At 38.4% G+C, this 27,874-nt stretch overlaps 1 protein-coding gene across 2 annotated transcripts; it reads right to left on the reverse strand.

Annotated features, from left to right (window-relative positions):
• Positions 1–330: 330 nt before the first annotated feature.
• Positions 331–27,761, reverse strand: LOC144014447 (ATP-binding cassette sub-family C member 4-like). 2 transcript variants are annotated; one of them, XM_077514343.1, is made up of 31 exons: positions 27,623–27,761; positions 25,739–25,849; positions 25,504–25,624; positions 23,722–23,946; positions 22,208–22,297; positions 21,741–21,904; positions 21,222–21,347; positions 18,623–18,872; positions 18,049–18,150; positions 16,043–16,132; positions 15,709–15,900; positions 13,984–14,078; positions 13,828–13,914; positions 13,076–13,172; positions 12,572–12,790; positions 11,521–11,658; positions 11,048–11,085; positions 10,864–10,976; positions 9,752–9,898; positions 9,504–9,583; positions 7,669–7,819; positions 7,471–7,590; positions 7,284–7,394; positions 5,912–6,012; positions 5,643–5,834; positions 5,409–5,564; positions 4,066–4,155; positions 3,806–3,978; positions 3,009–3,114; positions 2,390–2,524; positions 331–2,306 (listed from the first exon to the last, which is right to left on the reverse strand). In XM_077514343.1, the coding sequence occupies exons 1-31, from the start codon at positions 27,697–27,699 to the stop codon at positions 2,289–2,291; spliced, it is 3,915 nt and encodes a 1,304-aa protein (XP_077370469.1). In that variant the 5' UTR covers positions 27,700–27,761; the 3' UTR covers positions 331–2,288. The 2 variants fall into 2 exon arrangements, with proteins under 2 accessions (XP_077370469.1, XP_077370470.1); XM_077514344.1 differs by lacking the exons at positions 23,722–23,946; positions 25,504–25,624; positions 25,739–25,849; positions 27,623–27,761 and having other exon boundaries at positions 332–2,306; positions 22,203–22,254.
• Between the last annotated feature and the right edge of the window lie 113 nt (positions 27,762–27,874).

The following is a 27,874-nucleotide window of genomic DNA, read 5'->3' on the forward strand; positions in this document are numbered from 1 at the left end:
AGCAAAAATGCCATACATTCTGGATTCATTACAAATTAACTGAAATATTGCAAGCCTTTTATTGTTTTAATATTGCTGATTATGGCATACTTTACTATTCTAATATTTTGAAATAGGATATTTGAGTTTTCTTAAGGTGTAAGCCATAATCAGCAATATTAAAACAATAAAAGGCTTGCAATATTTCAGTTGATTTGTAACAAATCCAGAATGTTTGGCATTTTTGCTTATTTAATTGCATTACAGAAAATAATGGACTTTATCACAATATTCGAATTTTCTGAGGCAGTCCTGTATTGTTCAAAGTTATGTTTTAAATATAGTCATGCAGATATAATAAATCTGAATTTATAAAACAATAAAACAAAACATTTAATGTAGCATGTTTAAAACAATTAAAAAAATGCTTATATTTTGATCACAAAAGTTTATTTGTATAGCACCGTTCATACACAAGGCAAGTCCATAGTGCTTTACAGAGACAGACAAGGCAAGTGAAAGTCTAAAAATCTAAAAATAAAAATAAAACATAGCTTATCAAATTAAAATCACAAAATAAAATCAAGACGTGAAAACAAGAAATGTTTGATTTATACAAAATACATAAATAAAAAACAAAAACAAAAAAACAACGAAAAACAGTGTAGAACGGAGATAGGAATTGACCCAGTAAATTCCACTGAGATATTCACAGCATTATAGGACTATTTGATATGTCTGTATATTTTTTATAATAATTATTAATATTTAACATGCATAAAGTGGATACAGTATGCATGGGGTTGGATTTTTGTCTGATATTTGGTGATGGAATATTTCCAAATTTCATGGCGTGCTTGTCAACTGGGTGGTGTTAAAGTCTATAGGTTCTAGGTTCAAATTTTGGCTCAGGATCTCCAGTGTGGATTTTCTCTCCTTTGTTAATAAAACAAAATAATAATAATAATAATACTAATGTTTCTGACTGAAGACTCCAAATTGCCAAAAGTCACCGCTTATCTGTCAAGATATTGCTACTACTAGGGGCCACTGCATGGAGGAATGCTACCAAGGATTGGGGGCCCTTGGGAGGGGAAAAAAAAAAAAAAAAAATCACAATAGACCCCCGATTCCCCTTAAAAGAAAGGAAAAAAAAAAAAAAGGGCTATTGGCATTATCATCACATCCCTTTCGGCGCCCCAGATTACAGGCAACAGTCAGTTATCCATTGTAATATTAAAGAGTCTTAAGTGCATTGATTTGGCATTAAAAACTGGCAAGGGAGACAATGCAATAGTCAGCTTTGGACAGAGGTTCGAACCATTTGATAACACATAGAGAAAAGAAACAATATTTGTGCAAGGCCTTTCTTCATAAAATATTTGGTTTTAATGTCTTTGAGTAATCAGCTCCGCATTTCGCTGTAAAAAGATCACATCTGTTCCATTAATAGTTCCAACAAAAAAGTTCCTTATCTACCTTTTTTTTTTTTTTTTTTTTGGTTGCTTGAGAGTAAGTCTTTTTGTTCTGGTCGTGTGATTGTCATCACAAGATGATTAAATCGTGTTTGTCACCCCTCGCTCTTCTTGTGGCGTACCATTTGATCTGCTTGACCTCCTCTTTAAGAGCGTCAATGGTGAAGTTTGTTCTCTGCTTTCTCGAGCTTTTGAGGACTTGCCAGTGGACATATTAATCATTCTGTCTGCATGTCAGATTGAAGCCAGTGAGGCTGCTGTCTGCAACTGTCCATGACATCTTCTCTAACACTCGCATGCTGGGTGTCCTTCCCAAGGTTCAAGGCGATCATTCCGTGTAGATTCTCATTAATGACGTCTCTAAAGTCTCTTAAATGTTTGAGATTGTATAAGAAAATGCAGATATTGACAGCAAAGTTTTGTTTTTCCATTTTCAAGTATGATTGCCAGCTAAACCAGTGAGCAATTTGTCCTTCCAAAAGTTTTACCCACTTCGGATCTAATCAGTCAATCAACACTGGTCAAACTCTATAGAGCTGTTTAAGAGCTAATGATTATTATTTCATATTGTTGTAATTGTTCTTTGAACATCTATTCCACTTATCTACATCTTTCACATTCAAGCAGCATCTTGGGTAAGTCTCAAAGACACAATCCTTCAAACCTCAGAGCAATCTCAGTAACACGGATATTGACCCCAAAGTGACACTTTCAAACCTTTCTGGATTTTAAAGATCACCTCTTGAACGTCCTGACAAACCTCACTCAGTATTTCTGCTGTCTCTGCTTAAGTCCGCGACTCCCAGTGATTGCTGTTCCACCAGCTTCGCCCAATCAGGTCGCCTTCGCTGCCTGCATGTGATCCGCACACAGATTTGACGAAGATTGGCCTAACCGGCGCTACAGATGACCGCGTGTAGCACAGTGTAGCTCACCTGTTTAGCTGCCTCCCACAAAGCTTCCACCTCAGCCGGGCCCAACTGCTGAACCAACCTGTACAGAGCACCATCTTTGTTCTGAAGAAGGTTAAAAGGGCGATCCAACTCTTGTATTCGACCCTCATCCAGCACCTGCAAGCAGGAAACACGGGTACGGGAAGCATCATTTGTTGTATAGTGCTTTAATTACAACTAGGTAGCAGGTGTGTCTCAATTGTAGTGCTGTCACTCTCTCATTTAGCATTAAAGTGCATTACAAAAGCATTTTTTCCTGATTACTGCTTATTTAACCAGTAATTGGTGTTTATTTCGTCCTTTGTATTGAAAAAAAGGACTGATGCACTAGGTTACCTGTAGGATTTTCCACAGTCAAAATTGATGTTTGCAAATGTCGAATTTTGATTAAACACAGAAGATAATCAGTCTTCTTTCTTGTAGGACTACAGAAATCAGTGAACAATTACTGTTGATATGCTGAAATCAGAGGATTTGGACAATTAAAAAAAAAAAGGCTCTAAACAATTCCTGGATTATTGAAGTAGTTGTTGATTAATTTGATAATCAATTACTCTATTCATTTTGACAGCTCTGCGGAATTGTTTAGTCAAACGCTCACCATGATGCGATCGCTGTCTATGATGGTGTTGAGTCGGTGAGCAATGGTAAACACGGTGCAGTCGCTGAACTCCCGTCGGATGGTTAGTTGGATCAGCTCGTCTGTCCTGCAACCGTGACCATATAAATGCAATTACACATCGGTACACAGTAGGGTTGAACAATTTTGAAAAATAGTTTAATATTTGCCTTTTTCCCCCATCAATATTGCATTTTAACTCATTCACTCCCAGCCATTTTCACGGAAGCAACCCCTTCGCTGTCGGCTGTTTTCCTGGATTTTGACTGATTTTGCAGGCAACACAGCATATAATATTGTGTTCTATTGCTATAAAAATATGGAACCTACCAAAACAAAGCTTAGGGTCTCTTCTTTCATCAGTAAAAAAAAGTATGTTTCTATCTGTTTCCGTTTTGCAGCAATTAGCATTAGAATATAGCTAAGTTTCATCATTATTCACAAATCTGCTAAGAACTGTGGGGAAATCAGTTTGTTTTAACATGGCCCTTGTTGATCTCTTATCTTTTGCTGCCACCTTCTGGCAGTTTTTGTAATTACTACCATTGCTTCAACTGTTTTCTGCAGTCGAGAGGCTGCATTGAAACCTTCTGTATGCTCTAGCATAAGAAAACATTAAAGGAAACGTATAAATACGTCTTTGGGACACCCAAAACATTTAAAATAGAATGTATTTATATGTTTTTGGGAGCATATTAGTTAATATGCTATTTTATTTATTTTTTTTAAATGAGTTCCTAATGCGATTTGGGTAGCCACAGCCGGTTCCTCTCCGGCACCTGGGGTCCACATTGGCTGTGGCCTCGTCGATGACGAGAATGCGGTTCTTCCTCAGGATGGCTCTGGCCAGGCACACCAGCTGCCTCTGACCGACGCTGAAGTTGGAGCCACACTCCGCTAGAACCGTTTCCAACTTTGAGGGAAGCTCCATCACCATGCACTTGAGCTGGACCTGCCGGTGATGCCGAAACATGGTCAGGACAAGGCGTGCGTGCCAAAGAAAGAGTCAGCATCTGCAGAGGACAAGACGGATATTTGCCTGCTCAAGAGACTTCCACAGGTCAGCGTCTGTATGCTGGTTGAAGGGGTCCAGGTTCTTCCTCACAGTATCAGTAAACAAGATTGGATCCTGGTATCACAAAAGACAAAAACAAAATGACTGACAAATTTTATTTTATTTTATTTTTTACACTCCCCCTAGTTTGTTTCCACCCTCCTGCCCCCCATTTTCATGATACATTTTTTTTTAACTTGATCTTTTTTTTTTTTTTACTGCTTACGTTTGTGAATCGCCATGTATGTAACACCACCATACATTATCATACTCATTTCGTATGTTTTTGAATTTAGCAATCAAGCTTTACTAATATCGACTAACTTGCAAATACTCTATCAAAAGCACAACAGCTACCCCATCTAACTACAGCTAATTGGTGATGCAGGTCCAAAAATCGATTCCTCTATGCAAAAATAAGTAGAGGTACAATGATTATTTGACAAGTAATTAATTATCAAATTAATCCATCCATCCATTTTCTTGACCGCTTATTCCTCAAAAGGGTCGCGGGGGGTGCTGGAGCCTATCTCAGCTGGCCCTGGGCAGTAGGCGGACTAGTTGCCAACCAATCGCAGATCAAATTAATCAATACGTTTTTTTGTTTTTTTTAATAATTCATTTTTAAATAATGAATTAATAATTTAAAATTGTCCAAATTCAAGGAATTTTAGCCTCTCAACAGTAAATATTCTTAGATTTCTATAGTCCCCCAAGAAAGCAGACTTTGTATTGAATGAATATAAAACACTTGAAAATATCTTTATTTATTTTGGAAATCAATGATCAACATTTTTGCCTATTTTATGACTTGTTGTGCATCAAACCAGCAACTGAATCATAATAAATGTGTTGGTGCATTTTCTGCACTGTAAATTTGGAATAATGTCCTGTTTTTCAATAAAGGGAGAGAAATAAAAACATGTTTTTTTTTTGTTTTTTTGTTTTTTACATCTGATTCATTGATTAATCACCAAAATGGATGTGGATGTGGGTGAAGAATACTTGTAGGTCAGATTTTTTTGTGGTGAAAAATGCTGAATTGTTGGAAACTTGTGAATATTCGTAATGAGAAAAACAATAGCCCACGAAGCGTGACTATTTGGAACATGAAGTTGGAATGGTTTGATTTTGTCGAGAAATGTAGACGTACTTAAAGGACGAAAAGCAGAATAAGATCAAGTAAAATGGGGATATTTGTGGTGAAAAATGTTGAATTGTTGGAAACCAGTGAATGTTAGAAATAAAACAAATAATAGCCCGCAAAGTGTGAATTTATGGAACACATTGAACTTGGAATGCCTTCGAGTGGGGTGCCTGCCAGCTACCTGAGGTATGATGGACATCTTCTTTCGCAAGTCGTGCAGGCCCAAGTCCGACGTCAACACGCCATCAATGTAGATGTTCCCTTGTGGCTCGGCCAGGCGGAAGAGAGCCGCCACCAAAGAGCTTTTGCCAGCTCCCGTCCGACCCACAACGCCCACCTGACCAAATGCAACACTGACAGTGTAACTCTTTCTCGTGGGATCTTATTGGAGTTGACACTCTGGGAAATGTCTCACCTTCTCGTTAGGGCAGAAGATGGCGTTGATGTCCTTGAGGATAAGAGGGCCGTCGACGCTGTACGACAAATGCACCCGGTCAAAGGTGACCTGGCCTCCACTGGGCCAATCGAGAGGAGGCCGCGTCGGGGTTACCCAGGGTGCTTCACTCTTTAACTCGGTGTACTCCACCACCCTCTCTACGGATGTCATCTGAGGACATGGCATGTGATGATAAACACCTACTGACAAAAAAAAACAATCTCTATGTGTGACTGGACAGCACATACCATGTTCTCCAACTCTGCACTTTGCCTCACAGTCCACTGGAAGTTTCCAATAAGCGTTACAGCGTACGTCAGCACAAGGCCCACTTCGCCGGCCTCCAAACCTGACACAAAAATACATAAACACAAATAGGGTTAAAACAACTTCAACCATTTCTTTGTAACCACGTGACTTTACTCACCAATTTTTGGACTTAGACTCGACTTTGACGAGGTATTTATGAGACTTGACTAAGACTTGAACTACATGACTTGACAAGTAATGCCATCTTAAAATCTGCATGTTTAAGGTAGCGTGACATTATTATGATTATTTTTTGGGTAGTGCTCAAACATCTGGCAACCCACCAGCAGGCTACAATCATGACAAGTCCAAACACAACGCCTCAACTATGACTAATATGCTAGTACAAAATATCAAAGTGACTTCATTACAACGTTCAACAGAATTAGGGTCCTTCCTTGAGATACAAATCTAATTCATGACATAAACCAAGCTCAGAACTCAAAATAATCTTATATTAAATCATCTTTTCCCAATGAAATGAATGGAAATGCCCTTAAACTATTGCAGTCTTCTAAAAAAACAACTCTATTATAATAACTTTACAATAATGATAATACAATACAATCAATGCAATATAATACTTGAAAAATTTAGAAGAACTTGGAGTACCCGCATACTGTAATTAAATATGATGCAATGATTTAAAATGTTTCTGCATCATGATTAACTCATTACGATTCTGGTGTACAGGACTTAGCCACCAGGGAGCAGTATAACACACTCATATAGACAAAATGAATATGAGTTTCACAACTACTGTAAGTGACTCAGTAAGCTGTTGTAATAGGAAAAATATTTATTTTGCTTTATTGTCTGTCTACATACAGTACATACTGTATGTTAGCATGTCCATAGCATTTTGAATTGTTTGTTAGCATGATGCTTAAGCAGACATGTTTTGTTTTTTTAAGGCAACACTAATGAAAAGTTCTATCACAAACTTCTGAAGGTACAGATAGATTGGGAAAGGTGCAGAGAATTCAGCTAAGAAAGGCCATAGCGATAAAACAGAAAAATCTAACATTAAGTACCTGTAAGTTGTTTAAAATCCACAATGCGTACTTCACTTTTTTTGTTTAGTTTGAGCATAAACTTCAACACAGTATCATTAAACAGACTGAAGCTGCTTTTTTGTCAAAGTGCTTTTTCTTAAGTGAGTTGAGTTGCATTCATTGCCTAATTTTTACTCTCAAGTCAAAGCAAAAAAAAAAAAAAGCTCTTATCTTGAAAACGCTGTAAGCCAGGTGACTCATATCTTAAGGTACCACTGTCCACTGACCAGAGAAGACAATCATTTAACATCCTCACCATCTCGGAGTAAAATGCACCCAAATGTTGCTATGGTGATAAAGACGGAGCAAATGCTGTCCAGACGGATGGCAAACCAGCGGGAGGTCATCAGGAAGAGAAACCACGCTTCTGTGATCAACGACATCATTTCATCAAAAACACATTGGGCGTATCACGCATGAGAAGACGCATGCGAGGGACCAACCCGAGTGTCGGTCCTGATGTGAGTCAAAAGCTTTCGTTAACCTCTCCTCTCCTCTGAAGGCTCGGATGCTGCACAGACCCTGGAGGGACGAGGAAAGATGCGAGAAGACCGGGCTGCGTGCTGCAAGGGAAGACGGCGCGTGTCACCGATCGCCGTGACAACCGGCACACTTTTAAGCGCTTGAAGGCCTTGACATACTGGTGGACTCCAGACGTTTGATGTCTCGTGACGTCGAGAGATAGTACCGCCGCAGGTACAGGAAGAGGAAGAGCAGGGGAGCGATGGAGACCAGGAGGAGGGGGATGATGGAGGCCGCTACGGCCAGAACGCCCGCGTTCTGCAAAAAAAGCTACAAAAGCCAAGTTTTTCATCAAACCACTACAAAAATATTAGTGACCTCAGCCTAATCCAGTGATTCCCAACCCTTGATTAACGGCGTAAATTTATTGTTCCCTTAACTCATTTGCTCCCAATAACGTGTAAATACGTTGTTTTTTATGTTTTAAGTGTCCCAAAGACGTATTTATACGTTTTTTTGTTTTTTGTATGCTAATGCATACAGAAGAAGGCTTTGATGCAGCCTCTCAACTGCAAAGAATGGTTGCAGAAATGGTAGTTATTACACAAACGGCGAGCAGGTGGCAGGTGGCAGCAGAGCAAAGGAGATCAACCAGGGCCATCTAGAAAAAAAGCTAAATTAATTAAAATTTTAAATAGATTTGTGAAAACTGATGAAACTTAGCGCTCTTCTAATGCCAACTGCTCCAAAACGGAAACGGATAGAAACATACTTTTTTTCCTGATGAAAGAAGAGACTTGAATCTTTCTTTTGATAGGTTCCATGCTTTTATAGCAATTGAACACAATATTCTGTGGGCCTTGCAAAATCAGTCAAAATCCAGCAAAACAGCCGGGAGCGAACGGGATTGCTTCTCTGAAAATGGCTGGGACTGAATGAGTTAAAATACAGCCAGCTAAACCCTTGGCAACAAAAGTGAGTACACCCTAAGTGAAAATGTCCAAAATGAGCACTTTTTCTAAACGTTTTGTTCGGTGGCATGCTGCGTATGGAGGACCAAAACTGCCAAAATTAAAAATAAATATATGACTGACTAAATAAATAAATGACTAAAAGTGAAAATTAAAACAGATATTAACAATATAATTTAAAAATTAAATAAAAATAAATAGAAATAGAAATAAAAATAACCACTTATATATAGTATATACACAAAAGTTAAAAAAATAGATTAAAAAAATAAAATTAAATTTAAAAATAAATGTTGAAATTAATTATTAGAATTAAATATCAATCAATAAATACAAACGCTCTGCTCTCACATTTATTTTTTTTACCTTGACTTGTTGTCGAGCAACTCAAGTCGCAAGTCGAGGTGACAGTGGACACGATCGTCGTCCATTGCTGGAGCTCTCCATTGCAAGCCGGCGTGACTTCCTTGTTCGCCAACCCGCTCACTCGACCAATGAAAGGCTGCTTGCAACGGCGGAGCCCAACCCAAGACACACTTAAGACCGCCCCACTTATTTGAATAACATTTCGTCCTGGCAGAGCATCTGCAGCATGACAAATAAATGTAAGAGCAGAGCGTTTTTATTTATTGATTGATATTTCATTCTATTTATATACTTGCGGTTTGTATTTCTTTCGACATTTATTTCTATATTCATTTTTATTTTTTTGAATCTCGTTTTTTAATATCTATATCTATATATATATATATATATATATATATATATATATATATATATATATATATATATATATATATATACACATATACATATATATATATATACATATACATACATTTATATATATATATATAGTTGTTTTTATTTCCATCTATATATATTTTTTTTATATGTTTTATTTTCACTTTTATTAATCCATTTATTTATTTTGAATTTTGGCAGTTTTGGTCCTCCATAGCTGTGAGCATCCTGGAATGTAAAATATATGCCTTGGCTCAATAAAGGTTGGGAAACACTGGCCTAACCCGATGGCTCCTCACTTGATAGAAGTCCACAAATATGAGTGGTAACATGGAGTCCATCTGGCTGATATCCTTGGAAAAGCGGTTGAGGATTCTTCCTAACATACGGGGAAACAAGCAAACTTTGGAATCAGCGCAGAGCTGAAACAATGGCAGAATCAATCTGAGTGACACCTCCTGTCTTACATGACATGAGCTGTCAACAAGTTGCTTCACCTTGAAAGATTACATTGCCAACTATTACGACGAGGCGCCGATGTTTTCACCTATGGGGTTGACGTCAAAGAAGCGGACTGGGGTGCGGAGGACGGCGTTGAACATGCGGTTGTGCAGCGTCTGAGTGGATCGCACTAACCCATGGAAGATGACTAAGCTCCTGGCGTAACCTAAGATGACGGCGGCGGCAGTCAAACCTGCAACACACAGAAAGCAGGGACAGGAATGGATATGAATTTTGCCATTCCGTTTTCATTATCGATACAGTAAACATATTGAGGAAAATAATACTAAGGACAGATAATAGTATTGATTCCATTCTCATTATATTTATGATATGATAATAAAAAATATTTCTGCATAGTTGTGCGCGAAATGGACGAAATGCTTTACAGAGAACTAGCCCGCCTGCGTATAGTGAAGTGAACAACCAATAATTGACGTGAACATCAGATAATTGATGGTCATTATAATTGCCTTAAAAAATAAATGAATAAATGGAAAAAAAATAAAAATAAATAAACTGGCAAATACTGCCAAGGTTTGCCCACCATAAATATTTTATACATCCATCTTCTTGACCGCTTATTCCTCACAAGGGTCGCGGGGGGTGCTGGCGCCTATCTCAGCTGGCTCTGGGCAGTAGGCGGGGGACACCCTGGACTGGTTGCCAGCCAATCGCAGATAAATATTTTAAATATTTTAAAAATATCCATCCATCCATCCATTTTCTTGACCGCTTATTCCTCACAAGGGTCGCGGGGGGTGCTGGCGCCTATCTCAGCTGGCTCTGGGCAGTAGGCGGGGGAACACCCTGGACTGGTTGCCAGCCAATCGCAGATAAATATTTTATATATTTTAAAAATATAGATTTTAAAAAAATACGTATTTTTTTTTACGCCATGTTGGAAGGGTTTGGAATAAAAACACACTTCTTGCGTGTTTTATGTCTTATGTTTATATAAGAAGAATCAATAAGTGGAATCATCAGGCAAGAAATTAGCATTCTAGGAATCAAATTACTGGGACTGAATCAGCTGCAAAATTTTCTCCGAATATAACGCCGAATATCCTCAACTTGTTGTGAGTATTGTTTAACACATGTAAAACAAGAGATCCCTTTTCCAAACAAAAAGAGAAAATAAGATTTTTTTGGACTGACCAGAATAAATGCCCAGATAAAATGGTAGACTGTTGTCTTGGTGTAAGCCAGTCTCATTGGTGCTTTCCTGAACACGCACAACCGCGCTGGTGTTGTTGCGCTCATCTTTGGCCCTGTCGACAACAACACGAGGTAACGTATGAGATTCAGTTTGTCTGTGTGTAGTGCCAGTCCATTGACTCACCAGAACACCAGCCACCAGTCCTGCAGAATATATGCAGCCTAGGAAGTACAACAAAGAGCCACAAGGTGTACAGAACATTAGCTATGCAAGTATGTCACAATCAGTACGGAAATCTGGTCATGGGTATTCAAAGTGCTACTACCATGGCCTAGTTTTTTTAATCAAGTAGTTTAATAGTTTAAGATGTTAAAATACCTTTACCTAATTTCCACTCTGTGTCATGCCTCACACCTATCTCATACAGAATGTTTCCATTATTAAAAAATATAAAGAAAACCATAATGGATCAGTACCAGTAAAATAGCTATATGAGCTTTGTCAAAAATTAAAATAAAAGCAAATAGTGTGACATCATGATCATGGCAGCGGGTGTTTTAGGGGTGTTCAGACTAAACCATTCAGTTAGAGACCAATTAATGTAATTATATATACTGTATGTTTCGTACAACCTCCAACAGGAGGTTCCGACTCACCTCAGCGATGACACTGAGTAGCAGAATAGCAAATAAGATTAGAGGGTGACAGTGGGCAGTAAAATACTTGACATAAATGTCCTTGCTGACATTTCCTTCAGCACGAGACTCCTCCTCTACAGCGTGTGCAGTCTCAACCTGTAAAACAAATCACGAATCAAGAAATTAGAACTGCTCATTGTTATAAAAAAAAGACATGCAATCTGGACTGTCTGAACCTCTTGTGCTATATGTTACTTCTTGCTAAAATGGATTTTCTTACACGATACCCAAGAACTTGAACATTTCAATACAGAATTTATTTAATATATGAATTTGAAAAAAGACCCATGCTATTGATGAGAGCTAATAGCAAAAGTCAGAGCAATTGACGACTCCTTTTTTCAGGGATTTGTAATTGCCCCTTGGTGCAACAAGATGGCAGTAAAGCTTGTAAAATTGAGACTTGGAACGATTTATTTAATGTAGCAGGTGACGACAAAGACAAAAGATAATCATCAAACATCAACACCATGCATCTATTTTACACAATGTGACATATATACGAATGGATTCAGTAGTTACTCAACACAAACAAATCACCTTCACATGAGGCTAATTAGCCGGCTTAGCTAGCAGACCAGCTTAAATAACATGCTAGCACAAAGTTAAGTGTAACACATGGGCAAACAAACGTGCACTAGCAGTTTCACAAGAGTATAAGTTATTAAAATGACATTTTGACATTTACACAATAATAAATGTTAGTGTAAGAAGGAACATTTTAATGGCAAAGGAGACTTTATGAGCTACTAGTTGTAGAAGCATCAGGAGAGAAGTATAATTCCACATCACAAGGTGAATTCAACAAGGGCCAATAAAACAGAACTATCTCAAATGCGGACACAAAGAAAAACAAACAAAGAAACAAACAATGAATTAAATCTAACAACACCAAGACGCCAGAAGCCAAAGTAAGGTTAGTAAGTAGATTCCCCCAACAAAAAATATGCAAATGGTTGAATTTGTGAAATACGAATATGTGTTTAAAATATGTAATTCTGCTACTTACAGGGAGAAGGTCAGGGCCACTGCCCTCTGGTGGAAGGAGGGTGCTGTGCGCGTAGAGTGAACTATTTGAATGATTCGTCCTCTTGCTCGAAATTGACTCCTTATCACAGTGGGCTGACAGATATGGATGTTCTTGCTCCTCCTGACTTTTTACCAGGAAGCCAACATCAAGGCCGGCGTTCTGCAACTCGCTGTAGGTTCCCTGGGCCAAGATACGACCCTTAAAGAAATAAGCAAAAACAGTCAGCAGCAACAAAAAACTCCCAGCAGACTGATGTGTACCAAAATCGCATCGAAATGTGTACAACTGTTCCACTCTGCAAAGATAGCAACGGTATATTGTACAGTGCTAACGTGTAGTGTGACATGCATGAGGTCATGCACAAACAAGGAATGTAAATGAAAATGTACTTTTTGCCAGGCACGCGGTGCTGCTTTTGATTCAAAGTGTAATGTTAGACACCGACACAACCCTATTTGTGACAGTCAAATTTGCAACACCAACCTCCTTGACCACCACGATCTGATCAACTGTCCACAGATTCTGAAGTTGGTGAGTAACCAGGATGCGACACTTGTTCTTCAGCAGGCCACAGATGCACCTAATGAATTGACAAGAAGTTTTGACTCTTCAACAGGTTGATAAAGATTTTATCAGTCATGATCAGACAATAATAAGACATTAATTTGGTGAGAACGATTAAAGTTAACTACAATAAATTTAACATGAAATAAAAGATGCATGAAATAAAAGATGGAATTCTGAACTTTAATCTCATATTCTCATATAATGTCTTCAGTATACAACAAAAACAAAATTCTTGGTGAAAACTTGTTGCAACATGGCCCGGGCTGATCGCTTATTCTCTACTATTAAATACCTACCATTGCTTTAAGTCAGCTCTTCATTTCAGAAGCTGCATCAAAGCCTTCTGTATGCTTTTGCATAAAAAAACACATTTAAAAAAAAAAAAAAGTGTAAACATGTTTTTGGGAGGAAAGGACCAAGTATTTAAAAATGTTTTTGAGATTGAATGAGTTAAACAAGGTATTTTAGAAACATTCTACAATTAATGGTTGAGTGAGAGGAATGCAATTACGTGATAGTTTAATTAACATATTTTTTTCTTGAAAACATAACACAAAAAAAATCATGCACAAAATAGTCAATTTTTCAAAAATGTTGCCTGTATTGTTCTCAAATTCTGTAGTAACCCATAATATGCAACGTAAACTGAGGAATCGATTTACACTCACGCTTCAAAGAGAAATTTCCCAACTTCAGCATCCACGGCACTCAGAGGATCATCTAAGAGGTAGATATCTGCTTCCTCATACACTGCTCTGAGAACACACACACGCACAATTATTCTCACTGAGCGTGTTTCAGACAACAACAGAACATAGTCACACCTGGCCAGGTTGATGCGAGCCTTTTGCCCCCCGCTGAGGGTGCCTCCCTTGTCCCCGATGAGGGTCAGGTCTCCATCCGGGAGGAGCTCCAGGTCCTGCACTCCAATACATTGCACACAACACAATGTGCAGTGCAAGGTAATGTGATATTCTCAATCAAATGTAACCAAATCTCATTCAAAATGAATTACGACCCAATATGGTCCTTATTCAATCAAATGTTTGCTTGGTTCTTAAAAACTCTTTGACTGCCAAACGTTATCCAAAAAACAACCCTTATACAGTGCTAGCTGATTTCAAGCATTTTCACTCATCTTTCAAGGCAAACAGAATATTGTGTACTCTGTCTACATAAACATGGTGGGAACCACATGAAAGATTGCATTCCATTCTTTCATTAGAAAAAAAAAAGTATGTTTCTACCTTATTTTGTTCTTTAGTAATCCATCCATCCATCCATCCATCCATCCATCCTCTTGACCGCTTATTCCTCACAAGGGTCACGGGGGGTGCTGGAGCCTATCTGAGCTGGCTTTGGGCAGTAGGCGGGGTACACCCTGAACTGGTTACCAGCCAATCGTAGGGCACACAGAGACGAATAACCACTCACATTCACAAGCACACCTAGGGACAATTCGGAGCGCCCAATTAACCTGCCATGCATGTCTTTGGAATGTGGGAGGAGTCCGGAGTACCCGGAGAAGACCCACGCGGGCACGGGGAGAACATGCAAACTCCACCCAGGAAGGCCGGAGCCTGGACTCGAACCCGAGTCCTCAGAACTGGGAGGCGGACATGCTTCTTTAGTAATCACCATTTGAAAATAGATAATTTGAGTGACAATCAAGCAAAAATGTACAAAATCAGAAAACAAGCTTTTTGTGAAAAGATACATTTCGTGCACAACAGTGACTTTGACACTAATATTTTTTATTTAGTGACGCTCTGTGAATTAGAATTAATGTGACAAAGGCTTTGACCATTCACATCATCCTTGAAAACGTTATATTTCATCATATCATGTTTCATTGTAATTTGCTACATAGGGAGCCCATTGAAAAGAGAAAAAAAGGTGCCATCTGCGGGCCATAGTTAGTGGGTGTTTTCGATTTCACAACCCCAATGACAAGGCAGTGCTGCACAAGATGTTGCACTGCCCACTGAGAAAACAAAAACAAAAACCAGTAAACGTCAATTAACGTTTATGGCAGCATTCGTTAGGATTTTAGCATACGTCATTAAACGTTTTTGGTGGTCAAAGATTTAACAGACAAAATGTTTGGCAATCAAAAGTTTACGTAAGATGTGACAAGCAAATCTAGCTCCTCTTTTTGACAATGCAACTTGTATAAAGAAGGTTCCAATTACAGATGCGATGTAATCTAGTATGATTATAAACTTTTAAAAATGGAAAATAAACCCAACTGAAAATGTACTGAATTATTTTTAGCAGTTAAAATAAAAAACAAAAAGTAATCCTTGCTGAACTGAATTCATTCTTATTTTTTATTTATTTTACGTTTTATTTATTGCACACTTGCTTTTTAAAATGAAGAGTAATTTGCAATTTTCAAATATAATATTTTGTCATATTTGTTGAAACTGACAGTCTGTAACCTGACATCAGTAAAATCATCTGTTAAAAAAAAAAAAAGAAAAAAAAAAGAAAAAAAAAAAAGAAAAGAAATCATCAGACCTGCTCATTTCCAAATAATACCAACTCACCTTCTTGAGAGCGCAGGCCTTCAGTACGCGCTCATACTTGTGCGGCTCCAGCGCTCTCCCGAACAGGATGTTACTGCGGATGGTCCCTGGGAACACCCACGGCTGCTGGGATGCGTAGTTGACTTGACCTCTGACCGTCATCGTTCCGCTGTCGTGAGACAGCTCCCCCAGGATGGTGCTCAGCAGGGACGACTGACGGAAGGGGGCCGAGTACGTTTGATGAATGAAGTTGACACGGACCTTTTGCCGATGACCAGCGTATTCATCGGTGCATTCAAGCCTCAAAAAATATGTATACCACACTTTAGAATGGCTAACAAAGTTTAAACCTCACCTTCCCGGAGCCCACTGGTCCGATGACAGCCAGCAGCTGATGTGACTTCACTGCGAGAGAGATGTTCTGCAGAGACGGCGAATCCAGAAACTGAAAAGAAGAGATGCTGTTGTCATCAAAAATGTACGTACGCTACATTGATTAAAAACACAAATTGGGAGTGCACATTTCTTTTTGTAATCCACACATGCAGGCTAAAATGACCAGTGGCTAAATTGTGAGGAAAGGGATGAGGGTGTCACGTAGGCTCAGGGAGACAGATTAAATTAGTTGAAAATTCTCCTATGGACCTATGACGTCACATTTGTTGGCCTAAACAGTAATGTGTCATTAAGTATTTCAGCTGTCCTGTATCACTTATAATTCTCCATGTACTGTATTGTCAAAGTAACCAATGAAAGTTTAATTCATCAATATTTAAAAATGTTTTTTATTCCCTTAAAATCTTTCAATTTGTTATATTTGCAGTTAACCCATTCAAGGAAATTTCTTGGAATGCTCATTGGAGGTATTAGGTTAGTAATCTTTAACCTGTATTAAACGAAAGTGACCTGTCTGCTGTTACAGGTCCAAGAAGATAAGATAAAGTATGAATCATTAACATGTAGTGTGTTTTCATGTAAAAAAAAAATAATAATAATAAAAATCTTGCCTTCATTTGACAAATCTTCTTGTCAGAATTGGTTGACACCATTCATTTTTTGTTTCCTGGCACAGACCCAGTTTTAAGTAGTACACAAATATTCTATCCTCCTTTTTTGATCTTGACAGAATTCCATCAACTTGTACACAGAGTCACTCCTCCCTACACGCAGATCACACAGTGTGTGCAGGGCCCCACCCTCCGTGTGGGCCCCATTTTGTGCAACATCATGTGACCAATGTGACGGAATGCTGTACTTGACATGTCATACAAAATTCTCTCAGCCGTCGCAAAAATAAAAAAAATAAAAAAAATTGGGGCATGAAATATGGCTGTTGGGGTGAGCCCAAAATATAATCTTGCTTGGGGCCATAATTTGGTCAAGGGAGTCTCTGCCTAGTGCGTACTCATTGCTGTGACTCAATGAGCACTGTTAACAAGGCTTGATCTTGTGTTCAAAAATAAATAAATAAATAAATAAATAAAATATATATATTCTGAACATTCAGCACCACTTATTAAAATTCAAGTGAAAGTACTTGGTAATCATGGCTCTAATTTCTTGACTTGGTCGGAGCACAGCCTCCTCTAACTTAAAATATGCAGAACATTCACATGACTTGCAAATTAAAAAAAAAGAAAAAACCTATATAGACAGCCTATAGTATAGACTCTATAGTATAGAGTCACGAGCCATGACAGACTGTTGCGTGTGATGCGTGTGATAGTGTCACAAATGAACTGATACACAAAACACCCACAACATGTGAATGATGGTTTCACACTATAGCTTGTCTTGTTTCATCCCCGTAACCACTTTTCTTGAACTAACCTAATACCTCATATAAGCATTTCAAGAAATTTCTTGGAAGGGTTAGTGGAAAATGTAACAAAATGCAAGATTTTAATAAGGGTAAGAAAAAAAAACTGGGGCTTACTGAGAAGCTGTGACATCTCTATATTGTACAACATATCTGGATGTCTGTATTGTACTGGCACTTGGTCGCTCAGCTGCACACATGCTGGAGCAGCACAATGTCCGTTCAATTGAAGCACAAAATGTGGCAAAAACATTTGAACTACTGTACATTTCTTTTTTAAAAGTAATTACAGTATACATTTCGAAATTTCCTTCTTGCCATCACTTGTACCTTTTTGTGTTGGCATCACAAAAAAAGCCTAATAAAAGTCATTGCGGAGTTTTAATCCTTTAATGCTCACTGAGCTGGAGTCTTATGATAAAATGACGTCAAGCACGATGGTGGTTAAAATTCCGGATTTTAGTATGCTGGAGTATTTGGCCAGAATATTTAGTTTAACTAACTTAGAGGTTTACACTGTGCACAGAGAGTCGAATGCTCACCTTATCCCAGTAGCATGTCAGCCTTGTCATCTCGATGGTGTTTGGGTTCTTTTCCTCCAGTGTCAGCTTCCTTCTATTCATCTCATCCAGCAGGAGGAAATTCTAGGTGGATTTATAAACAAGAATGGTCAGAATAAAAAAATAAAAAAAACTGCTCAAAAGAATAAATGAAACAATACAGTTCTTAAAAGTTAAGTACAACTTTAGCGTACTTAATTCATTCATTCCCTTCCACAAGTTAACTCGGGTTTTTAATCTGTGCTGCTCAGCGCCATCCACGAATTAACTCGTGTTTTGTGTTTAGTTTTTTGTTTTTTTATGCAGTGGACGTAGGAGAACCTCATGCAAGTCCCCAGCAAGTATTGAGCTGAATAAATAATTGTAATGATGTGTAGTTGCCAGCAGATGGCACAGTAGCTTTGATCAGAGGAGCACCAGCATGAAGGGGGAGTAGAAGAAGCCCACAGTGGACAAGGAAGTAGGTGGAGCATGTGGAGGAGCATTAGCTTAGCAATTTGTTAACTAATCAGAATGTTTTCAAGGCGAGGTGAAAGGTGTGAGGTGACAGCATTACCTTGATCCTGCGAATGCTGACGATGGTCTCGGAGAGTTTTTCAACGGCCAGCGGGAAGAAGAGCGTGACGGTGAGCTTGATGGTTCCGTACAGTGACACGGTGACGAAGACTCGGCTGGCGCTGATGGTGTTGCCCAGCGCCACGTACACGGCGAAGGTGACGAACACCACAATCTTACTGCTGGCGAAGAACGACGCCATGTTGAGTCCTCGCAGGTAGGAGCTCTTCATGATCTCGTTTATTTCCTTTCTGAAGAGACGGCAGAAAGAAAGGGCATTCTTTCAGGACTGAAGAGAAAAATAATAATGCTTTTATGTGAAACTGCTCACGAATGCCGTTTCTTGTACAAAATGTGGCAAAATAATAAATATTTGTGTATAAATGCTTGTCTCTCTGCATTCACTTAATATGCAGTATAATTTGTACTCATATGCTAGCGTGAGAATGTTGTCTTTCAGTGTGGTCACGCTGAAAGTGAAATATGCCAATATGTCACGTGACACACATTACTTGGAAGGGTTGCAGTCCGAGGTGCAATCCACAATTGCCGGGAAGAAATAACTTTTGCAACTGGAACTCACATCAATCATTTATCGAGGGCAGGATTTTAGAACAAACTTTCCTGTTCCCCTTTCAAGTCTGAACATTGCTTTAACAAGGGCACCACAACAAAAGAAGAAAGCTCTTATGGAACAAAGCACACAGTCAAGAGGATTATTACTAGTCCACACTCACTGGCTACCACATTACGTACACGTGTATAATCTGATTGCATATGATCCAGCTACTGTATCAAAGCAGTTTTGATTCAGACAATCAGCTACATATTCATTTCATTATTAAATCCATCCATCCATCCATTTTCTTGACCGCTTATTCCTCACAAGGGTCGCGGGGGCTGCTGGCGCCTATCTCAGCTGGCTCTGGGCAGTAGGCGGGGGACACCCTGGACTGGTTGCCAACCAATCGCAGTCATTATTAAATATACAGTATATTTACTGCATGCATGTAACACAATGCGTAAATGCGAAATTTCAGAACGAGCTCTTTCATTGGATTTGACAATATTCTACAGATGTACTATTTGTATCCGAAATACAATCAATGATGTCCTGCTGGAAATGTGATATGTGTTAGTGAAAAACTCTGGCTCACTGCTAAAAAAAAAATAACATGTAACACAACACTATGGTACGAGTGCCACTGACTGGGATGACATCAACAGGCCTTGCTGATCACGTCACAACATCCACCAGGGTAGGAAGTGCACGGTGGCTGATAAGAGGACTTCAAGGTCTCAGTTGTGAACTTGGCCAGGGATCGAACCACTGTCCAACTGATAAAGATTTTGTACTTGTTCACCCCAGAATATTCTTCAATATTAACAGACAGAGACATGCTATGTCTAATGCGGCATGGTCATTAAACAGCAGCAAACAAGCAAATACTGGAGCCTGCATGTGAGGCCTCAGGGGAACTAACAGTTCTTAAAGAAAAAAAAATAGAAAAGAAAAGAAAGACAGACTCTTACATGTTTTGCTCAACACACAAATAGAGAAACAAAAACTGTTACAGATCTTCTGACTATGATGTCACAATGATGTATTTCTGGGCGCAAGAGAAAAATCAATTTCGGATGGTACCATTAGTAAACAAGCCTTTCTAAGTTCATTGTGTCACACATTTGAAGGGAACAAGGCGTTCGGTTGTTTTCTCTCCCACTTACTAAGTTACTTCGAAATGCACCCGTCTACGAAATTACCAAAAGGAAAGAAAACTCCACACAACATGCATAGTTAGACTGCACTTTGCGCTGGACTTGCATGTCTGCATCAGTCAGTCACTTCTGAAGTGCCTACTTGGCCATCAAATCAGTCTTGCAATCTTCACTGTAACTATTCCCCCCGATTTATCCTTCACACCACATTTAATTTAGACTTTGTACAAAGTTAAAAAAAAATAAATAAATCAATCAATAGAAATCTGACAGTCCAACCCCAAACACAACTTTTTGTCATTATTTCATGGTTCAGCAGTAGGGGTGGGAACTATAATCTTTTTTTTTTTTTTGGATGCATCAATTGTTGTATTAAAATGATTCGGAATCAATTCAGAAGTATTAAAAATTGATTTTTTTTTTTAAGTTTAAATAAAAACGTAAAAGCCACTATTTTCTGCTGCATTGCATTTTCAAATATTAAAATACAGGTTATGCTAAATTAGATTGATAAGTTTAAAAACGTTTTTGTAAATGTATTGTTATAGGAGAAGTTATTTGGCACTTTTTGAAATTTGTTGACACACTATTGTAAACTAGGTTGCCTTGCCACTTTAACAAAAGTCCAAGTGTGAAATATAAATCCTTGCGCGTCCGTGAGTTCTGCAATTGTTTAAAAAATGTACCAGTGTTTTACATGGACTTTAAAATGTTAGCCAATGAATGTAGTGGTGCATCAGAATTGGAATCAAATCGAATCATAGGCCTCTGAGTCAGAATCGGATGGAACCGTGAGGTACCAATACATTCTCATCCCTAGTCAGCGGTAGTCAATCGCTTTTCTGCCACAGAAAGTACACCATCGTTTATAATTAGCTTACCTTCTGGACTCTGTGACGAGAGCTGAGAAGGGGGTTTCCCAAGCGTACATCTTGATGATTCGGATGCCAGACACCACTTCGTTCATGATGCGGATCCGACTGTCAGTTAGGACTGCTGTTTTGCTCCTGCGCACACATTAAAAAAATATATATACAAATTCTTTGGAGTACACATTTTGCAGCATTTCAGGACAACATGTGGGCAAATACATGCAGCTTGTTTGAGCATTACTCCTATGGGGTTGGAAATTCCAGGGGAATTATTATTATTATCATTATCATTATTATTATTATTATTATTATTATTGTTATTATTATTATTATATTTAAATAATATTTTATATTATTTTATTTGTATAACTATATCATTATAATTTATTTACATGTTATTTATTATTATTATATTTATTTATTTATTCAGTATGTATTTATTTATTTGTTTATTTTATTATCATATAATATTATAGAGAGTGCTAATTTTTGTACTCCAAAAACACACATTATTGTTAGCTTACTCACCTAAATATTCCAAACAGCTTTCCAAACCACGTCTGCACGGGCAACATGAAGGCGAGGACAGCCACGCCCGCGAGACATGAGGGCCCGATCTCGTACCAGAGGAAAACCACGATCACAACCGCCTGTAGCGGACCCACCCACAGGTAGTGCAGATTGAGCGTAACCTGCACAAAAAGCACAAGCATGCCATGAAACAATATTTGCTTCAAGGGATAAGCTGGGTTCAAACATGCACTCTAATAGCATATCATAAATATTACTCCAGCAGAACAGAATCACATCGCAGATGCAAAATGAGCAAAAGGCCCACACCTTCATTCAATCTCTTCTTTCCCATTGAAATGAATGAAAATGTCAATAATTACTTACTGCCCTTCCACAGTGATATTTTTAGAAACAAGCACACTTCAAAATATGAGAAAACATGATGGGAAAAATAGTACTTGAAATATTGCAGCACACCTGACCTCATCGAAGCGGTTGATGTCATTTGAAAGGAGGTTTACAATTTGGCCTGTGGTGGTTTGCCCCATCGCTTGGCTGCTGAGACGAAGAGCCTGCACAGAGCCACAAAAACGTTTGATCAGTCAGGAAGGACAAATACTTTGCTACTGTACAAGTAGATTTTTCAGGTATCGATCATTTATTTAAGTATTTATTTTTCTGGTGAGTTTTTAATTGTAATCTCTACATTTGAAAGCACGGAACTATACTTTTTACTCTATGCTTTGGAAAAACAGGCTTGTACTTTTTTTCCCACCCAACTCATCAGTTGACAAAATGAAACTGAGTTAATTGAGTTAATGTTAATTGAGATCTCGGAGACTTATCAGAAAAAAAGCAATCATAGTAGTGACATGAAAGAACACAAACCAGGGAGCTCTCTGAAACAACACTCACAGGTGAGATGTAACGATGCAACGCTAAGAAACACACTGTTAAGCCTAAGCAAGCTAGTTTGTAAAGATTTTTTTTCTTTTATACAACCAAGGGCCCAAACGATTAATTAACCGGCCAATGATAGCTCTTAAAATGTTTGTTTTGTTTTTAAACATTAACAATAAAACATAAGACAAAGATAATGACACACAAACAATACAAATTGGCAAATTTTAGCTGATTTTTCCATTTTGTTATAAAGTTAAACTATAGGACTACTATAGGATACTAAGATACTATAACAGGACAAAGTATTGTAAAATAGTCAATTTTTTTGTACATAAATCATATATTTACTTTTGGCAGTGTTAAAGGACCAAAAAAAAAATGATTCAGGAGTAATGTTATTCATTAAATAATTTTTAAATTAATCAACCAATTAAGTGGTTATCTGTTTAATAAAAAATAATTTAAAAATGTGTGTTGAGACTTTTTTTTCCCTTTGGGCCAAATGATCAAAATGAGTATTGAATATTATTGGCAGTAAATTATAAAAATAAAAAAAAAATCTTCTTACTTTCACACCTAAGTACATTTCGGTCGACTTTTTACTTTTAGTTCAGTACAAGAGACAGGTACAGGTATAGGACTACTATAGGATACTAGTATACAATAACAGGACAAAGTATTGTAAAACAGTCAAATGTTTTGCACATAATTCCCATCTTTATTTTTATAAGCTTAGGAACCAAAAAGTTATTCAAAAGTTATGTTATTCATTAAATATTTTTTTAAATTAATCAACCAATAAATTGGTTATTTGTTTAATTAAAAAAAATATATTTTTAAAAAATGTGTGCTGAGACCTTTGGGCCAAATGATCAAAACGAGTATTGTATATTATAGACAGCAAATATTAAAAAATCCTTTTGACTTTCGTACCTACATACATTTTAGTCTCATTTACTTAAGTACAAGAGACAGGTGCCGACAGGTATCTTTACTTCTACTTGTTTAGTGCATGCTTTTGGGGACAGTCATTGAAAAAAAAACAACCCCAAAACAAACAAACAAACAAAACAAAACAAACATCATGACTGACCTTGCAATATATTAAGTGACACACGGCCACTCTCACCCTCATGCCCGTTCTTTGGCCAAAATAGTAATGTAGATGTTGGAGGATGGTCAAGCCGAATGTGGAGACGCACATGGCAGCGGCGCAGCCGTATGCCACGCAAAGACTGCGCTTGTCATCTGCATCGTAATTCTCAAAGAACATTAATATTCTCCCGAGAAGAAGTGGCTGGATGACTTTAACAGCCTCCTGTAAAAGAAAAACACTTGCATTAATAGTTGTCGCTCAATAGTCAAAGGAAGTAAATAATTATTGGTCGAGCACTTGAGTAACAAGTAGAGAGCTCCCGTGTGTTCTATTCCACAAAAGTGACATCAGCAGGATGCCATTATGTCATGCACCTCACTGCTCACTGGACTGGAAGCAGCAAAAATGTGGCTAGTCTGCCAATTTTAATTAAATGAATTTCGGACGGGCTTTCTAGTGCAGATACCTGCTGATATCTTGGACGGCTTGCAATTCAAAGCGGCAATGAGGGACTTTCTAGTTGTTTGACTTTCGGCCTCTCCGTCGCCACAGCAACTCACCCGGAAAATGATTTGTTTAGCACACTTTTTATGCAACCCACTCTTTTTTCTTTTTCTTTTTTGGTCCACATTTGAGGCTAGCAGTGGTTTATGATACTAGTGGTAGTAATAAAGTCAATAAAGAGCTCTATCAAAAGCAACATAATAATTAGTTAAGTTGCCAAAATCCAAAACAACATATTGTCCTTCTTTACCAGATCATTGTGTTATTATTCAGAATACTAACAAAGCGATACTGAAGCAATTTTTCAATGCTTCTCAAATATGTGCTAAATTTGACTTAGGGTCCTAATTAAAGTGTGAATCCAATGCTGTCAAAACTCAAATTGAAATATAACATGAAAGAACGAGCAGAAAATGAATTAGTAACAAAGTAAAATGACAGCAATTACAAAAGCATAAATTAAAGAATGCTGGCTGCTCCTGCTTGGCCTCAAGGGGCAGTGTGGGGCCGTGCATGCATGAAGTGCACACTTGGATTATGATAAAACAGTAGAAGAAGAAAATTGAGATTGATTCATTATGACTCATTTTTAGCAACTAAGGAAGACTACTGTATATGTTTTGGATTATCACCAGACTGTTATTTCTTATGTTATGGAATATCACTCCAAGAAGTCAAAGCAATTTTCAGTCAGTCTGTCACTGAGATTTTACATTGACGGCTAGCATAAGCACTGGCGATGTTTCTAATACAAAGTATTTATTGTATTTAAATATGAAATACAAGTACCCGGTAATTATTTTTGTTATGTGTATTTAGTTTTACAGTAAAGTCCAATTGGGGTGTCAATAAAAAGTTTAAAGCACGCTTAAGGAGGGAAAAATAACATTCATCACATCATGCTTGCGGTATAAGAAACACGGTGCATTCAGGGTGCTTTCACAAAACGTAGGAACTTACAAACACAATACACCGTTTGGCACATTAATCCGTTTCAAATATTTTTAACATCAACAAAAAATACCAGTTATCTTAATGCAACCTTAGCGATGACCAGATAATGTTAATTTCTAAAACTAATTAGCTAAGATTGGCTGGCAACCAGTCCATGGTGTACCCCGCCTACTGCCCATCGCCAGCTGAATTAGGCTCCAGCACCCCCCCGCGACCCTTGCGGTCAAGACAATGAATGAATGAATGAATAAAACTAATTAGGATTCCTCATTGACCTCGGGTCACCTTAAGTCTGCATAAGGCCTATCAGTGAGTGCATACCAAGGAAAAGGCAAAGATTCCCGCTACAGCGTAAGGCTTCCCATAGCACTTAACAAGGACTTTGGTCAGTTTGGGCTTCCGTAGTTGTTTTGTAGCTTTTTTAACTTCAAGATCCCAGCACCTGCAAGACATGTGACGCATATTGTTTTTGCACAGGCACAAATGGGAACATCCAACATATACTTTTGTTGTACGGGTGCTGTAAAAATGAAAAGGCGCAAAGAAGAAAAGATACCTCTGCAGTTCTTGTCCCAATACTTCCGATTCATCTTCAGGAAGAATTGTGTAGAGGTCACGTTCCTCTAGTCTTTTCTTGTGTCCGAGGTGTAGCAAAGGACTCAGCCAGCTGAAACATAAATATTATTGTCAGAAGAGGTTGATTTCTAAATTTTTATAGCCATAAAAAAAACTTAAGTGCTTTCTTAGAAGAGAACAGTGGTTCAACAAAAGGCTCCTGGCATGAGAATTCATGTGAAAAACCGGCACAGCTGATCAGGGTGGATGTCAATGCGGGCATACCAATTTGGAAGCGAACTTCTTGATGTTTGAGTGTTGGATTTAACGCTTCTTTGCTTCGGGTGCTACCATGCTGAGAACTGCTAACCACAGGGCAGACTGGAGGCCAAAAATGAGCAGTTGTTTGCCATCTCAGTCAGTAATGTAGCATGACCTCTTTCTTATCTTAAAACCATGAAGCATCATTCATAAAACATACTAAATTACTACTCCCTATTTGAAACAAAAACATTCTTGTTGTTACGATAAAACTAAGCAGCTTGTTTTCATAAGTTCCTACCTACTAGGTTACGAAATTGTTACATAAAACAATAATACAAAAACAAGCTTATACAACAAAAGCAATATGTGGTCATTTATCAACCCTGACATCAACTGTGTGTCACCATTCTTTAAAAAGGTAACCACTTTCCCGGTTCAGAAGCTTTGAATGAATATAGAAGTTTGCTTAATGCTGAAGTCAATTGATACTTCTTTCAGATCAGGTAGTGCCTACAGAAGTCTACAGTCCAAGAAGACGAAGCACAGCCATCCGTTTAGATTCTAAATGCATGGGACAAGGGATCCAGGCCTGATTTTTAAAGCCATCAACCCTCACCCCCAAATCGGCGGAATCTCCTTAACAAGCTTTTGACAAGGACAATGAGGAGGTAACCCCCCAGCCCATCACACTATCTCCCATTGTGCTGCAATGAGCAGGATTAATGCCCACAATGCAACTTGCCCTGATGGCATCTCAGACACGTGCTCTGAGGTTTTGACTGACATTGTTAATCTGTCACTAGCCCACACTGCTGTCTCCATGTGCTTCCAAACCACCTCTGTCATGCCGTGCCAATTACTTCTGTCCTGTTGTACTCAGCCCCACCATCATCAAGTACTACGTTGACTGCCAAAATAGGAGAACGGAGAATGCCATCTCCATGGCGGCCTTTTCTCACATGGACATTTACACCTACAGGGCTCTACACACTAACTTTTCACATTTCTCAATCCGATAGTTCGCTGGCGTGACTGCTGCTGAGCACCTCATTGTCCGCCATGAGTGCTCGCATGTTTCCAGGATCTTACATCTTTTAGCATGTAAATGAATTGAGTATAAGATTAGAGCATCGACAGACAAGTCGCAGGTACCAAAATCTTCTCTTTGATGAGGATGTGGCCAGACAGACAGTGACAAGGGGTTGCCATGGCCACCCTGGCCGCCACGTAGCTACGCCCCTCTGCTTAAGTCGTAGAGTACTACAAGTACTGTACTTGCCACCTCTGCATAACTAGTTCATTGTGCGTCGTTCGTAACTTCGAAACAACGTATGGCGGATCTGTCTAACAGGACCCCGTGCTTACAGTTTTATACAAACTCATCCCCATTTGTACTTTTTCCACAATGAACGTAAACATATTTTTTACGATGAAAGATTTAAAAATACACAGCTAGTAAAGTATTGCATGAAGAACAGGTGACTTTACCTTCACTTAGCGCAATGAGGAACAAGCCCACTATGAACTCGATAATGACAGTACAGGTACAACGTACTGAATACAGTATTACCCTAAACGCAAGCGGCATGTTGACATATTGCCTATCACGACGTTCACTTACCACAAAAAAAGCTGCGAAAAAAATCCCGCATTTGCCAGAGGATTGGGTTTGTCATTTTTTTTGTTCTCCGGGAACATTTTCCAATTGCAGCCGAACTCTTGAATGACCCCGCTACGCCGCGGCGTACTACAACACCAGACGTGCCACAGCCATGTGTAGTTTGAGGACACTGTGTAAAAGAGATCCTTTAGCAGCTTTTGCTGGTTCTTTTTATTTATTTATTTTTCATCGAGCAATTTCCATTAGCTTTAC

This window comes from Festucalex cinctus, chromosome 2 (assembly GCF_051991245.1).
Source record: "Festucalex cinctus isolate MCC-2025b chromosome 2, RoL_Fcin_1.0, whole genome shotgun sequence".
NCBI lineage: Eukaryota > Metazoa > Chordata > Actinopteri > Syngnathiformes > Syngnathidae > Festucalex > Festucalex cinctus.